The sequence below is a fragment of the Rhincodon typus genome, chromosome 22, assembly GCF_021869965.1.
Source record: "Rhincodon typus isolate 14 chromosome 22, sRhiTyp1.1, whole genome shotgun sequence".
In the NCBI taxonomy this organism is placed as follows: Eukaryota; Metazoa; Chordata; class Chondrichthyes; order Orectolobiformes; family Rhincodontidae; genus Rhincodon; species Rhincodon typus.
Window position 1 is genome coordinate 14,139,271 of NC_063353.1, and position 14,714 is coordinate 14,153,984.

Consider the following 14,714-nt stretch of genomic DNA (forward strand, 5'->3'; position numbering starts at 1 on the left):
CTGCTCCTCTGATGCTGCTTGGCCTGCTGTGTTCATCCAGCTCTACATCTTGTTATCTCTTATTTGCATTGAGTAATTGGCTTGTCTGAGTTCCTGATGATCAAAATCTACTGTACCCCCTCATTGCTAAATAGATCATAAAACTTACTAATACTTAATAGTTATAGTCACCCAAAAGAACATCACAAAAATTGAAGATCTACTTGTTAGCAGATTTCTTATTTAGTTAATAGAAACATGACACACAGGTCTCAATTCTAATGGGTAACTTTGATGGCACCTTTACCGTATTATGATGGAGTTCTTAATTTGGAAGAAGATTGATAATTTGTTCTTACATGGCAATTGCTCAATTCTTCTGCTGTGAGAATTATTGCTCCACATTTCTTTCCAGGAATTCCCCTGTTAGATTAAAACAAAAAGAAAATAAATATTTTTGCTTTGGGTTTGCTTTGTTTTCATAAGTTCCTCTGGTGAAATAAGTTTTGAAGAATACTTTCCTCTACGATGTTTCACTTGATCTTTAAATGCCTTGAATCAGCTTTGTTTCAATCACTGTAAACACCTTATCCTTTCCTTTTGCCATAAGTTGAATTGAGAAAAGGACTGTTTTTCAACAAAGGATTGAGGAAGGAGTTGATGTACTTTGAACAAGAAAACTCATTGTTAACTTCGTTTTCACCATTGTTTTATAAGCAGTGGGGAAGAGGTAAATACATGGCATCTCACCAGAGCCTGTGTATGAAACCAGATTTGACTGGCAAAAAAATCTGATTGGTTTGTGGAATTCTGACGTGTTGTGAAAGCTAAAGTTCATCAGCCTGACCACAACTATCTGATTGTGACAAAAACTCTTTTTATTTGATGAGCTGCCTATTAATAATACTGTAACTCAAGAAAACATCTACTCCTTTGTTGAGAACAAAAGGTTCATTTGAATTATTAGGCTACAATTTAACGTACTACTTTAGTCTTTGCTGACTCTTATCAATACCTTGGTTTTTGACATGTGTGTCAGCATCTTCCATCCATGAAAGATGATGAACTTGCAGAGAACAATCTATTTCAGAGAGAGAGTGGGGGTGTCTTCATATGGTGCAACAAATGTCTGAAGAGGCCAATCCTCCAGAATTGGGTTCTGCCACAAGTGCCACAAGATAACCAGGTTGTTTCTAGTGTTGGCATCTGTTGTCAAGTTGCTATAGCATTTTTCACTTACCATTTTACTCTGTTGCAGCCAGTGGCTCGTGTGATATTCAATATGCAAGGGTTTCACATTACACTTGTAAGCATCCTTGAAATGAAGCTTTGGGCATTCATTGATGATCTGGCTCTGGCTATTTCACCATTTAAAAGATCGTTGAGTATGGAATGATGTTCCATCCTGATAATGTGGCTGAGGTAACTAATCTGCCTTTGTTTGGTGAGTGCTAACAAACTTTAGAGCTTTGTCTTTAAGATGCCACTGCACTTCTGATGTGCCCTGTCAGAATGTAAACATCATATGCAACAGACAGCAAAGATGGAAGTTATTGAGCTTCTTTTGAAAGTTGTAAATTTCCCACATGCTACAACCATACAACAGGTTGGCAACACAGACAATGTAAACCATCAGTTTGATCCTAATAGACAGGCTAATGATATTTCATGCACATCTCATGAGTTGGTCAAAGGTGGTAGCAGCTTCCCCTAGCCATGTATCAAGTCTGCATCAAGGGATAGATTGCCACTGAGGATTTGAGGAAGCAGCATTTGCCAACCTCTTTGTGGGGGACTGGTTATTGTCTAGATTGATCACATTTGGTTGCTGCATATTTAACAGCAATGTAAACCAAGACATTTGCAATGATTCAAGGCTGAATCATGTAAATAGCCATAGTATAATTTACCTCCAAAGATAACAGTTTGTAGTAATCAGCTTTATGAACTAATTCCTACTTTCCAAAATGTTTCTCAATTATACTTGTGCATCTGAACTAGGTTGTTATCAGTTGATTAAAGCGATCAACTTGTAAAATGTTGTCTTTCTTGTTATACTGGTATAACATTTCCAATTCACAGCAATACCTTTGGAGGAAATTAGGAGTGAAGTGATCTGCCTGAAAGATAAAAGCAACTTTGCTGATTTACTAATTTAAAATCTTCCAGGAACTCCTGATCTGCCACATTTACACAACTAGGATTTTTGCAAGGCACGGAGACAATATCCATAACTAGTCAAAAGTTCTGTCAATCATGTTTTCAAATCCCACCAGGTACATACTGTTTAATCCAATGATGAACAATAATTATAATGAACAAAACTCAATTTTTCTTAAACTTAGACATACCAGTGATGTTGAGAACACACATTTATCACTGGATATAATGTATCTCAGCATATGGTGTGCTGTGACTTTCTCACTGTTTCTAAAGAAACATTCTGGTAATAACAATCTAAAAGCTTCATTTCACATTCAGAAAAACATTTTAGTGCTGTAAATTGTACAATAATAATTACATTCAAGAAAGTCCATGTGATAAGACTGATAACAATGGCAAAGAATGTGATATTGGGTTTTGTTAGACCACTCAGATGGCTTTGATAAGAAGAAAGTTTGCATTTGTGTCAAAGTTTGGCTCTTACAGAGGGCTGTCTGAACTAGTGCCCTACTATTAAATGCATTCCATTCAGAAAGAAAATAAGTGAGCCAGTCACGGTGGTGTTCTGTTGCAATCTCATGTTGATATTTTGGATAGCCAAGTTTCCCACTGTAAATATTGACAAATCTACAAATCTACAAATCCTCCATATCATCAGGTTCACAACTTTCGGTTTGACCTCTAAACCAATAGAAATATTTCAAAGGCTTCACCACAGCCTGGTTGCCGGAGTGGAAAATATTTTACAGCCAACACTAGTTGAGTGTTTTCAGCAAAAGCAGAATTGTTTCTATTGACAGGCATTGCAAGCTTTGCATGGTCACCATACTAGGGAATCATACAAGCTTTCAAAACACACTGTCCTTTGCAGCAAAAATAATTTAAAGCATCAGTTCTGGTGACATAGTGACAGTACTGAATGTTGCCAGGCATGTAATCCTACTGGATTCACTACACAGGGATATTAATGCTTTGGGAGCAGTTTCAAAGCATGCTTTGCAAATTGCTTCCACTTGCACAGAGTAACAGCTCTGAATGACAAATGAAAAAAGTTTTGTGCACCCTTTATGTGAGATTTCATCACACAATCAACTGGAATGTCACTCACTAAAATCAACATGCTACTGAACCTGGAATACATTAACATTTATAATAAGCTCATGGACATTACAGGCAAATTGAAGTCAAAACAATGATGAAGACTCGGGCAAATGTTATACTTAAGCCAATCTCCTCTTTGCCCTTTCGAAATAACTAATTATCAACTGAGGAAACATAAACAATCTTTATGACAGTGCTACTTTAGCCTCTTCAAATTACTTATTAATATGCTTTTTGCTTTTAGCATTGTGTTTTTTTTTCTGCACATACAATCCAAAAAATCCTGCTGCTCTTAGTAGTCCAACATACTATTGCATTGAAACTTGGAAGAGCTTATACAATTATCAATCCAAAGTAACAATCAGAAGGAGTGTTACCAAAATGGAATAGCCTAACTGAATTCTACTAATTTGAAAAGATTATTTGTTTACGCAATTTAAATTTATTAAAGAAATTCTCTTTTTAATTTATGGTTACTACCCTATTTCCTCAGGTAAAGAATAAACCACTTACATAACCTTTTCTACTGTAATTTTAGAAAAATATTTTCAAGCTGTAACTATGGGGAGTGTTTTTATCTGCTCGCTGATGCCTGTCAGGCAATGCTTTGATTATACAGATTTTAACAGATAGGTTTAGAAGTGTCTTTACATGCATATTTCTTAAGCAGGTAGGATTTGAACCTGGGATCTTCTAGCTCAGTAAAAAGATACTAACACAGACACAAAAAAGCCCTAATCTCAGATAGTAAATATTGTTAATCAACCTTCTAGACATGTTATTACACTCACTGGAGCAGGTGGGACTTGAACCCTGGTCTTCTGAATCAGATGTAGGGACACTACATTGCAACATAAGAACCCTAATACTTCAAAATGGTAGATAGTTTCTAATCAATCTGTTCAGAGATGTTATCACACACCTCCGGAACAGCTGGGACTTGAACACTTGGCTCGGAGGAAGAGAGACTACCAGTGCACCACAAGGGTCCCAATTCTTGGATGGTATATCCACCTTGATCCTCTGCCTGCCTTCATCAAGGCTTCGCTGTTCAAAATTCTTTGTCTGAGTGCAATGACATGGTTCCATTTCAATTAGCTTATGCAAATTATGATCCAATTAGCTGCCAGAAGAGGCCACAATTAGGAGTGGAAACAACCCATTCCAGTTGGCTAACACCAACACCACTTACACTAGTTAGACTGCAGCTCAAGAATGGATTTTGCTGCCACTTTCTCCAGGGCAAAACAGGGATGGTTAACAAACACTGACCAAGCCAGTGATGTTCATATGCCATACCAGAACACAGTTAAAAAAAAACATTAATCACTTGCACTGCTAAGCAGCATGCCTAAATCCTGCCACACCACCCTCTAAATAAATGTCAGTACTTACACTGAAGCATGTTTTTCAATTATCACTTTCTTTTTGAAGCTATTGATCAGCTTTAGCTCGTCCTCCAAATGGTACATCCGAGTGTTGAAGTTCCAAATCAAATTGCAGCCACTGTAGAGCAACTTACAAAGCAATCCAAAAGTTTAAAAAACATTCTATGCCGTAGAAATACAAACTTTTTTCCCCTATATAAGAAAAACGTAGAACTTCCTCATCATAAATGTAAAGTTAAAAAAAATCCCTGGCAACATGAAATAACAAGTGCATCATAAGGCAGAATGTTGTTTGCAACACAATGCCTAAAAGAAAATAAGCTTCTTTTGTCATTCTGACAGATGGCGAACCTCTGTGATAGAATTAATACTTACTCAGGAGAACAGATCCAACACACTCTGAATCATATTATTACTATTATAAAGAACAACATATGGACACTCACTCTTTCTCTCCTTTTGTCAACAGCATAAAAACAATTTTCCAGCCCCCTTCAGTTCTGAACTTGAAACATTAATTTTGTTTCTTATCCATAGATGCTGCCAGACCTGCCAAGTTTCTCCAGAACTTTGTTTGTACTTCAGAGCTCCAGAATCCACAATACTTTACTTTCAACTGAAACACATGTTTTGCAACAGTTTTCTGAAAAGGAGATATCACAGCAGAATATTTTTGAGACCTCTATTTGCTCAGGGAGAAATGCCTTGTCATTTAAAAATGGTGTTGGCCAGATGGAGATGGGAAAGGGTTGGTAAGTCTTCTACTATTTAATTCTTCCTCCCCATCCACGTTGCCTGGTTTCCAGCAGGCATAGGGGAGTAAAGTTGATCCCAGCACATCTGTAGTTGAGATCCTGGCTATACTTTCTTCTAAAATTATTTTATGAGAAATCTTCCACTAGCAAACTTAAGCTCTGAATTCAGTCATATGTACAATTATGGCAATGAGCACAATGTGGATGGAACCCGTTGCAATAGTTCATCCCCACAGCGTGCTGACAGAGCTAAAACTTATTAGCAATAACCATATCCAGCCCTAAGACAGACATGTTTGTAAGCCAAAGTATTATTTACTCTTATATTGTATTATTTACTTTGAATTAAGTGGCCATTCTTTTGTTTCCTATTAATGAACATAAACTGTCTGTGGTGAAGTCCCGTGTGCTAGGATTTTGTCTCTTAAATGGGCAAGGAAGAAGCTGGCATGCCGACTGAAGAACTGCATTGTGGATGTGAGAACAGGAAGGCAAATGGGAAGATTGATAAAGATATAGATTTTTGCCAGTCTGTAAGGCAGTTATTACAATTATGTTGGAGAACTATGCTCAATTATTTCATAAATACGCCTTCTTCGCTCCAACTTTGAAGGAGATAAGGGAGTCAAAGATAACACCAAGACAGCCACCTGTGTTTCTTCAAGAATAACCTTGAAAGGAGGCCCAGGAAGAACAAATCTGGGCCTGGCTTTGAACAGGCATTACCTAATATGACACACAGTCATAGCCGGATATAAAAACCCCAGAAAAAAAGGACTTGCTGCTGCAGTCAGATATAGGAGTTTGGCCATGTGCTCCAAAATTGTGCTGAGACCTGTTGATGGATTGACTACCTGAGACAGACACTGGCTCTTGGGACTTTTAAACAACCAGTGTCATAGTAAGCACAGTGTGTACTTTGTTAGGCATGTTATAAAGGTGTACCACATTAAAGTAGAACTGTATCCACGGTTGTGGTGTGCCATTGATATTTGGGCCTGAACCTTTAGACCCAAAGAGAAATATTTTACATTGTTGTGATGTTTAACTGAAATAAATTGCTGGCACTACTGATCCACAGACCCAACATTTAGCAAAAAAAAACAAAACAATGCATGTGTCAGAGGGCTACACTGTAGACAGAGAAACATTTGGTGAAAGAGAAATATTTTAAAAATCCTTGAATGTCAGAGGGTTTTCCACCTTGTCAATGTTGGTAGCAGCACTGTACTAGAAATTAGTGATATCTTTTAACATCATTTGCTATTCACAGTTTTCATTTGCTATTAAATGCAATCATTCAAGCATCACCGGTCCTCATTTACAGAAAAAACAACATTCCATTCATCAGTTGATATCAATTACTTTAAGAGTGATGACATGACTATAATTTGACATCAAGTGGTTGTCATGTTGTAATATTGTCATTAATTGGCATCAAATCTTTTTTAACAGTAGTCAAGGACTTGCAGTTAGCATCGTTTGATTCCTTTTCAGTGTTGCAGAGCTGATCAAATGAGAAGCCAAGACAAAATTTTACGAAGTTCCACACATCAGATGAGATCAGTAATATAGTGTCTTGGATTTTTATTAGTCACAACTGATATACACTGTGCAAACTATTTAACAGGCAGTGCATAGATCACAGTGGAGGTGGACACAGATATACCTTCTTTTTCATTTATCCCCTTCCTCTATACAGGTGGTCATATGTGCACATACCTAATGAAATCTCACTCAGTTAATCTTTAGTTCCCTCAAAGATGAATTTGTCCAGCCAAACTCACGATTAGCTTCCCAGAAGGAGGTGAAAATACAACACCACAGGGAATGATTGTAAAACCGTGTACTTCAATTAAAATGGAGAGCCTAAAAAAAGTTATTGGAAGGGAAATATGCTGTGATGGACATGTTTTCACATCATTATGTAGGCTACTTTTATAGGAATGTGAGGAAGGCTAAAGTGGGGAAAAGAAAACAGAGACACTGAATGGGGGAAGAGTAACAGAGAAAGAAACAGAATCTCTGCACCCCTTCCATTGCTATCCTACCGGTGTCTATTCCAACAAAGTGCCCCTACATTATCGGAGGTAGCAATGGCAGTGGAGTCACAAATTCCTATTTGTGCAAAAATTCCTTCCAAACCTTCACTCTGTTATTTTTAATCTTTTGTTTTATTACATTCTAATCTTTACTTATTTGTTGGCCAACTACCAGAACAATAATAATTGCTGTGCACATTAGTTTTAAAATGACATCACAAATTACTATGATATAATTTACACATTTTGTTCTATAGAAACAGAACATAAACACAGGTCTAATTATAAGCCATTTTTGGCACATACAATGCCAGGAAGACAGGAGGTGTTCTTCAATGCATCCTGTAAAGGGTTGTAAAATAAACTGCTGCTCACTGCTTTTAAACAATACAATACTCAGCATAGTGTCACTGTCCTTTTCACAGAAATGATTGCACATTTTAGCCACAGGGATCAATAAGCTGCATTGGCTAGTAATATCACAGCCAAAGCACTGAGAAAATTTTAATCTTAGCTCATATTTCCCAGAGCAATTTATTATTTCCAATAAATTTTCCCCGTGTGGAACCAAGTCTTCTGCCAAAGTTTTATGCTCAAGAACAACAGCAAACGCTACCCAAAGAAACTGAATACTTGCAAAATACCCTTTCAAATTTCAACAAATCAACTCATTTTCCATGTACAGCAGGCCCTACAGAATTCCTTCTTCTCCAATACCTCCCAAAAATGAAATTGCTATGAAATAATCATCCTTATTTTGTAAAATTATTGAAGACATTCAATGTTAAATCCTACCCTAAGCCAATAACTGGTAGTTTTTCCTATTTAGAAGAATTTCTGGCTTAAAGGATTAACTCCCTAACAGCCATAAGAAATAGGAACAGGTTAGGACATTCAGTTCCTCAAGCCTGCTCTGCTATTCAATAGCATCATGGCTGATCCAACATTCTTCACATCCACTTTCTTGCCCTTACCCCACAACCATTGATTCCCCTAAGAATCTATTTATCTCAGTATTAAGTATGCACTAGGACTCTGTCCCCACTACTCTCTATGGCAAGCAGTTCCAAAAAGACACTCAAACCTCATTGAAGAAATTTTTCCTCATCTCAGTCTTAAATCGGTGCCCCTTTATTCTGAGACTATGCTGTATGGATGTAGATTCTCCAAGGAGGGGAAACATCCTCTCAGCATTTACTCTGTCAAAACCCTTAAGAATTCTATAAGCTTATGTGAGATCACCATCTTTCATTCTTCTAAACTCCAGTGAATACACAGTCCCAATCTGTTTAACCTTTGCTCATATGACAATCCCTCCATTCCAGGGATCATCCTAGTGAACCTTCTTCGAACTGCCTCCAATAAACTAATAAAAACTGAAAGAACTGCGGATGCTATAAATTAGGAACAAAAACAAAAAGTTATCAGAAAATCTCAGGAAGTCTAGCAGCATCTGTGAAGGAAAATCAGAGTTAATGTTTCGGGTCCGGTGACCCTTCCTCATTACCTGCTGCATCCATCTCCTAGCTTCGTGTTTCATACACAAGTACCCCCAGGTCCCTTTGTGCTACAGTTTTCTTCAGTTTTCGTCCATTTAAATAATATTCTGTTCTTTTGCTCTCCCTTTCAAAATGATCAACTTCACATTTCCACACTTTAATGGCTAACACTGATTGCAATTAGAAATTATTCTGCTCACACTTGTGGCATTTTTTTCAATAGTCTGTGGGCAAATGCGAATTTTATCCACATTTGCTTAGACCAACAGGAGTCCAAAATCTTCTGAAGTACAGTAAAAAATGGCACTGCATGTCTGGAGATAGTGGGTTTAATAGTCTGGCGAATTTTTCACATCTTCATTTTGTCTGTTCACATGTAAAGGTGAAGAACCATCAAAATACTAGAAGTACTGCCAGTATCTGAGTACTTTCTTATAACTTTGTGACTGAGACAAGTATGTCTTAAAGTTCAGCAGCAATTCATCCTGCTGGATGATACCGAATTTTAGGGTTTACAGCTTGTTGGCTGTGCTTCAAAACAGTAATAAATATTTTACAGGAGGATGGTAAAACAAAGAATGACAGCAAGTCACATAAGAAGATAACTGCCAAAAGCTTGGTCAACAAGATAGATTGCAAGAACTGTCTTAAAAGAAGTCGAGGAACAGAGATGTCCGGCCGGTATTCTAGAGCTTGGGGTCTAGGCCGGTGAAGGCACAGGTGCTAATGTGGAACAATTAAGGTTGGAGATTCCTAAGATATCATAATTAGAGGACAGCAGGTATATCAAAGAATTGTGGGATTGAAGAGATTACAAAGATAGCAAGGGATACAGACTTGGAAGCATTTGGAAACAAGGATGAGAAGATTAAAACACATTGACAGACCAGAATTCGATACAGGTCAGCACGCACAGGAGAAAGGAGAATGGGACTTGCTGCAATTTAAGAAATGGGCGGCAGATTTTTGGATAACCTCAAGTTTGCAGAAGGTGAGACACCAGGAAGGAACATAGTGAAATAATCAAAACCTTTAGGCAATGAAGGCATGGATGAGAGTTTTAACACCAAATGAGTTGAGACAAGAGTAAAGTTGAGCAACATTACAGAGGTGGAAATATGTTTCTTTGCTATATCGTAAGCATAAGGTTGAAAATTCATCTTAAAAATCAAACATGACATCAAAGTTGCAATCAGGCTGGCTTGATTTTCAACTGTTATCAGGAAGAGGGACAGAATAAGTTGTTCAGGAGAGGAAGGGTCACCGGACCTAAAACATTAACTCTGTTTTCTCCTTCACAGATGCTGCCAGACCTGCTTAGCTTTTCCAGCAACTTTGTTTTTGTTCAGGAGAGGTGTTTGTAATGGGACCTGCAGACTTCACAATATTAAATGGAAGGAAAATAAATATTCCTGGAGCAAAAACACAGCAAATGTTAAGTTGAACCACTTTTAAACTACCATGAATGATACAACTACTATAAATAAGGCAACTCAGCAACAGCAATTGTGCTTTTTTTGCATTCTGTGATTAACAGCTAGATCATTCAAAAGTTTATAGATGTTACCAAATCTGCATGTGAAATGCTAATCTTTCTGATTTTCATTCCATACCAGTATAAATTACTGGATGATCTAGTAACACAATAGTTGACGTCTCAACTCGGAAACATACAAGTTCTGACAGATATCTGCAGTTTCTCATCTCATTTGGAACAAGATTATCATTTTCCAGCAGGCCTGCTACATGGTGTCCGGCTATGTGATACCTTGGTGCCTCAAGAGGCAAGAGAAATGGATTGTTCATTTCCATTGTTTAAATCACAGACACATCTTGTCAGGGGATGCACATCATACAAGGTTCACTGCTGCAGTACTGAGAACAGTCCTACACACCCGCCAAAAGCAGCAGAAATATCTCTCTCATTGCACTACCCATCAGCATTTTTTTTCTGTTTGACGTAAAAGAACCTCATACATAAGAGAGTCAACTCAATTCTAATAATTTCTAATGTTTGGGTAATACTGAAAATATCTGAATGATATTTTGGGCCTTATTCTTGTTTCCATTTTGCAATGGGAAGGGGATCTATGGAGGACGTATCTTTTGAATAATAGAACATTCTGTTCAAGTAAAACAAGCTGAAACTGGATTTTCCATATTTCTTGGGGGCCACAATCCTTCAACGAATAGATCCATTATTACTGCAGGTCAGTTGCATGCCAAACTCTATGTCATTGAGTTTTCACTCCAAAGGATCACAGGCATTTGAGCACCAAACATGAAAGCAACACTAACCCAAAGGTTTAGCAAAGTACAACACCTTTTAATATAAAACAAGCATGAAAGAACCAACAAGTACAAAGCCTAACACCCTTAAACTTTAGGAAATAATAGTATTCTCCTTCTCAATTGGCTCCTTTGTTTGCAAATTTAAAGCAAAATGTTATGACTAAGGTCTTACTTCAGCAGCTGGACTTTTGTCTTCAATGGGGGAGTGAATCGAGTTCTGAAACTCGAAACTTACTTTATTTTTGCCAAATAAATAAATTTCCTGTGCCTTTCTAGTCTTCCTGGTTCCATACCATTTTCATGTGACCTTTTGGAGAGCCAGAACAATCTTGGGTGTAAAATACACCATTCTTCAGAAGCTGGGGTCCCCATTTTGATGGCCACAGCAGAATCATATTTCTTATCACATACTGCCGGCTTGGGATTCTTAAGCCATTAAAATCTCACCTCCTTAAAGAGTTTGAGTTTGACTCAAGAGTCATGAACATTCTGAAAGGTAAATGTAAAATGTTTGGCATCTTCAAATGTCATTATTAGGTGTTGTATGGGAACTATCCTACAAAGGTAATTACAGCTTTCCACAGCCTAGCCTGTCAGAGCAATATTCATACATATTCATATGTATACACTACTTTTCCAAATGCTAATAATTCCATGCATTAAAATAAAGTGAAATTAAAGTGTCCAGTCAACATTTGCCATCATGTTTTGTGCTGTAATTTACATTGACTGATAGATGTGGTTGTTTAAAAATCCGTTTTTGAAAGTTGAAAAAGATTTCTGCATCAGCTCCATTCACTAATGATACTCTGATTTGGAATTGAAATGTGACACCATACTACTTTGTCTGTTTCAAGCAATATAGCTGAAAGCTTTTGTGATGATGGCTGTAGTCATTATGAATGATTGGCTGGGTTTCAAAGCTGAAAATGGTTTTAGTTTCACAAGTGGTTTTTTGATACAAGAACAAACTTCAACTTTTAGAAGGCTGATAAAACAAAATTTCATTTTGATATAGTTTCTTGTTTGTTCATAAAACTAACTGAAAGTAGGACAATCATGTTTTCATTACAGTCGACTTTTTTTTTGCAGTATCAATAGTCCTTGAATTCAAGGTTCATAAAGTTATTCAAGTTTCAAATTTTTTTCCAGTCATTTTAAAATAATTCGCATTGATTTTACATGGCTCTTAAGGATTATACATGCTATACACTAATGAATGAAAGAGATCATGAGGTAGCATAGATAATATAAGGGGGTATAGATAGTAAGGGCAATCTGAGAGACATTGGGTGGTATGAATGGGTAAGGTTTAAGGGGCCTTTAATCATTGTTAAACTGGCTTGTTGTGTTGGAGAATGGTGAAAGATCTTCTAACCCATTGGTCACCCCTCTCATACTACTCACCTCAATAGCCACGTGAAAAGAAAAAATACCTTGGGTAAAGTCACAAAAGATTTACATTTTTGAAGGTGCAAAAAGCACGCAGGACAGGTTTTCCTCAATCCACGCAAAAGTGCAGTCCCAGGACTTCATGAGAAAAAGTTAATGTGTCAGTGTTAAAGAAAGGGTCTGCTGTATTACTGAGACAACCTTATTCTGAAGAAATCTTAAACCAAGGTCCTGGCTATAGATATTGTTCAGGTAACTGTAAATACATCCTGGAAGCTGGAAGCTATTGGTCTGTGTAACTTAATGAACCACAACAATGAAAATAAGTCATTTACTGTTCGTGAAACATTGTTATGCAAAAAGCACTGGCAACTCTCAATTTTCTCTGAATTATGCCTGTATTTGTTTAACCTGGTTCTACCCTGCAGCTGATTTGGCACCAGTGCCTCCCAATTCCCTCACACCTCAGTATACACAACTTGCTGGCACTTTTCACACCTTCTCTGATCAGTTGATATGGTAATTCTCTCCCTACTTCTTCATTTTTGCTGCTACTTTTCACTCTCTCATCCTTCTCAGGTGAAGCTGTATATAAAGTACTGCCAACAGAGTCAAGAAAAAAAAGACTAAAATGTTGGTTGGAATCCACACACACATCCCATGCATACACTCTTATTATCAACACATAAAAAGGCATTTCACATACACACATCTATCTTTCAGAAGAACTCAATGTTAATTCTGTTTTTTTTAAATGTTAGTTCTGCTGCGAGACCTACTGAATTAGTCAGTAGTTTTTGCTTTTATTTGATTTATGTTTGCCTACATTGCAAAAGTATTTCATTCACTATAAAGTGCTTTGTGACATCTTGAGGTCATGAAATACAAGTTTTATACACAGGCGTACATAAATATATTTATTATGTAAATATACACAGCCTCCAGGTATCTACCATATCAAAAGGCAGGTTTTCCATTGTTCACTATCAGTGATCTGTATCCAACTGGATAATAAACAATTCATTTTCTTTTGCTTTACTACTCAGCCTGCCAGATTATTCAAATCTTGTACATTTTATTTGTAATATTGGCATAATTATTTTTCCCCCACAATTTATTTTACTAAACAGTCTGACTAGGTGCTCCAATATTTCCTTTGCATGATGATATTGTTAGCAAACATCAATCAAAAACAGTCTAACCAAGTACCTACTTATTCCAAGCAGCAGGTTAAAGTTTAGACAAGAAGGACAAGTCAGAGAGTGCTTCATCTAGAATCTTGACTGCATGCCTAGACAACAAGTCAGTGTCAGAGAGATGCGTACAAATTCTTTTGACACAACATATTAGTTTGCAATTGCCAAAACCTGGATTAGAGTCCATAAAGTTGAATGGGTTTTGTTGCCAAAATCTTGTAACGCTGACCGCTGTATCAACTTATAGCTTTGTGTTTAACACTATCTTTAATTAAGATTAAGAGAATCCAAGGGGAACATGGCTAAACATAGAACAGTTCTTTTATTCATGTCTTAATTAATGGACCTTGACTTTTTCAACCACACTTAGCTATAATGTAAAATTTTCATAAGATACATGTTCATGGTGGGATTCCACGGGAGAAGCCATTTCCATGGTGGCACATTGATTTATTGAGACATGCTAAACTATGCCTAACAGGTCAAAAAAGGTACTGTCCAGCAAAACAAGCTACAGGAAACAAAATAAATGCTCAAATCATTACTGTACTGATTGAAAACCTTACAGATAAATAAGCAATATGCAGGAAATAAATAATGAGGAACATCAAAACAACTTGCAAGCAGAAGAACGACTGAAGTTACTCAATACTTCTTTTTAAAAAAAAAAATGCATTCAATTACCTATTTCCCATAAAAACCAAAAGAACTGCGGATGCTGTAAATCAGGAACAAAAACAAAGTTGCTGGAAAAGCTCAGCGGGTCTGGCAGGATCTGTGGAGGAGAAAACAGAGTTAACGTTTCGGGTCCGGTGACCCTTCCTCAAAGTTCTGAGGAAGGGTCACCGGACCTGAAATGCTAACTCTGATTTTCTCTTCACAGATGCTGCCAGACCCGCTGAGCTTT

The 14,714-nt window shown here is 37.1% G+C and overlaps 1 protein-coding gene across 2 annotated transcripts in view; it reads right to left on the reverse strand.

The window, feature by feature from the left end:
- The window catches only part of LOC109938948 (copine-8), a 307,311-nt gene that overhangs the window by 120,893 nt on the left and 171,704 nt on the right, over window positions 1-14,714 (reverse strand). For both annotated transcript variants that reach the window (XM_048610427.1, XM_048610428.1), the window contains exon 7: window positions 339-402. In XM_048610427.1, coding sequence (XP_048466384.1) covers window positions 339-402 — 64 coding nt within the window. The remainder of the gene's footprint in view (window positions 1-338; window positions 403-14,714) is intronic.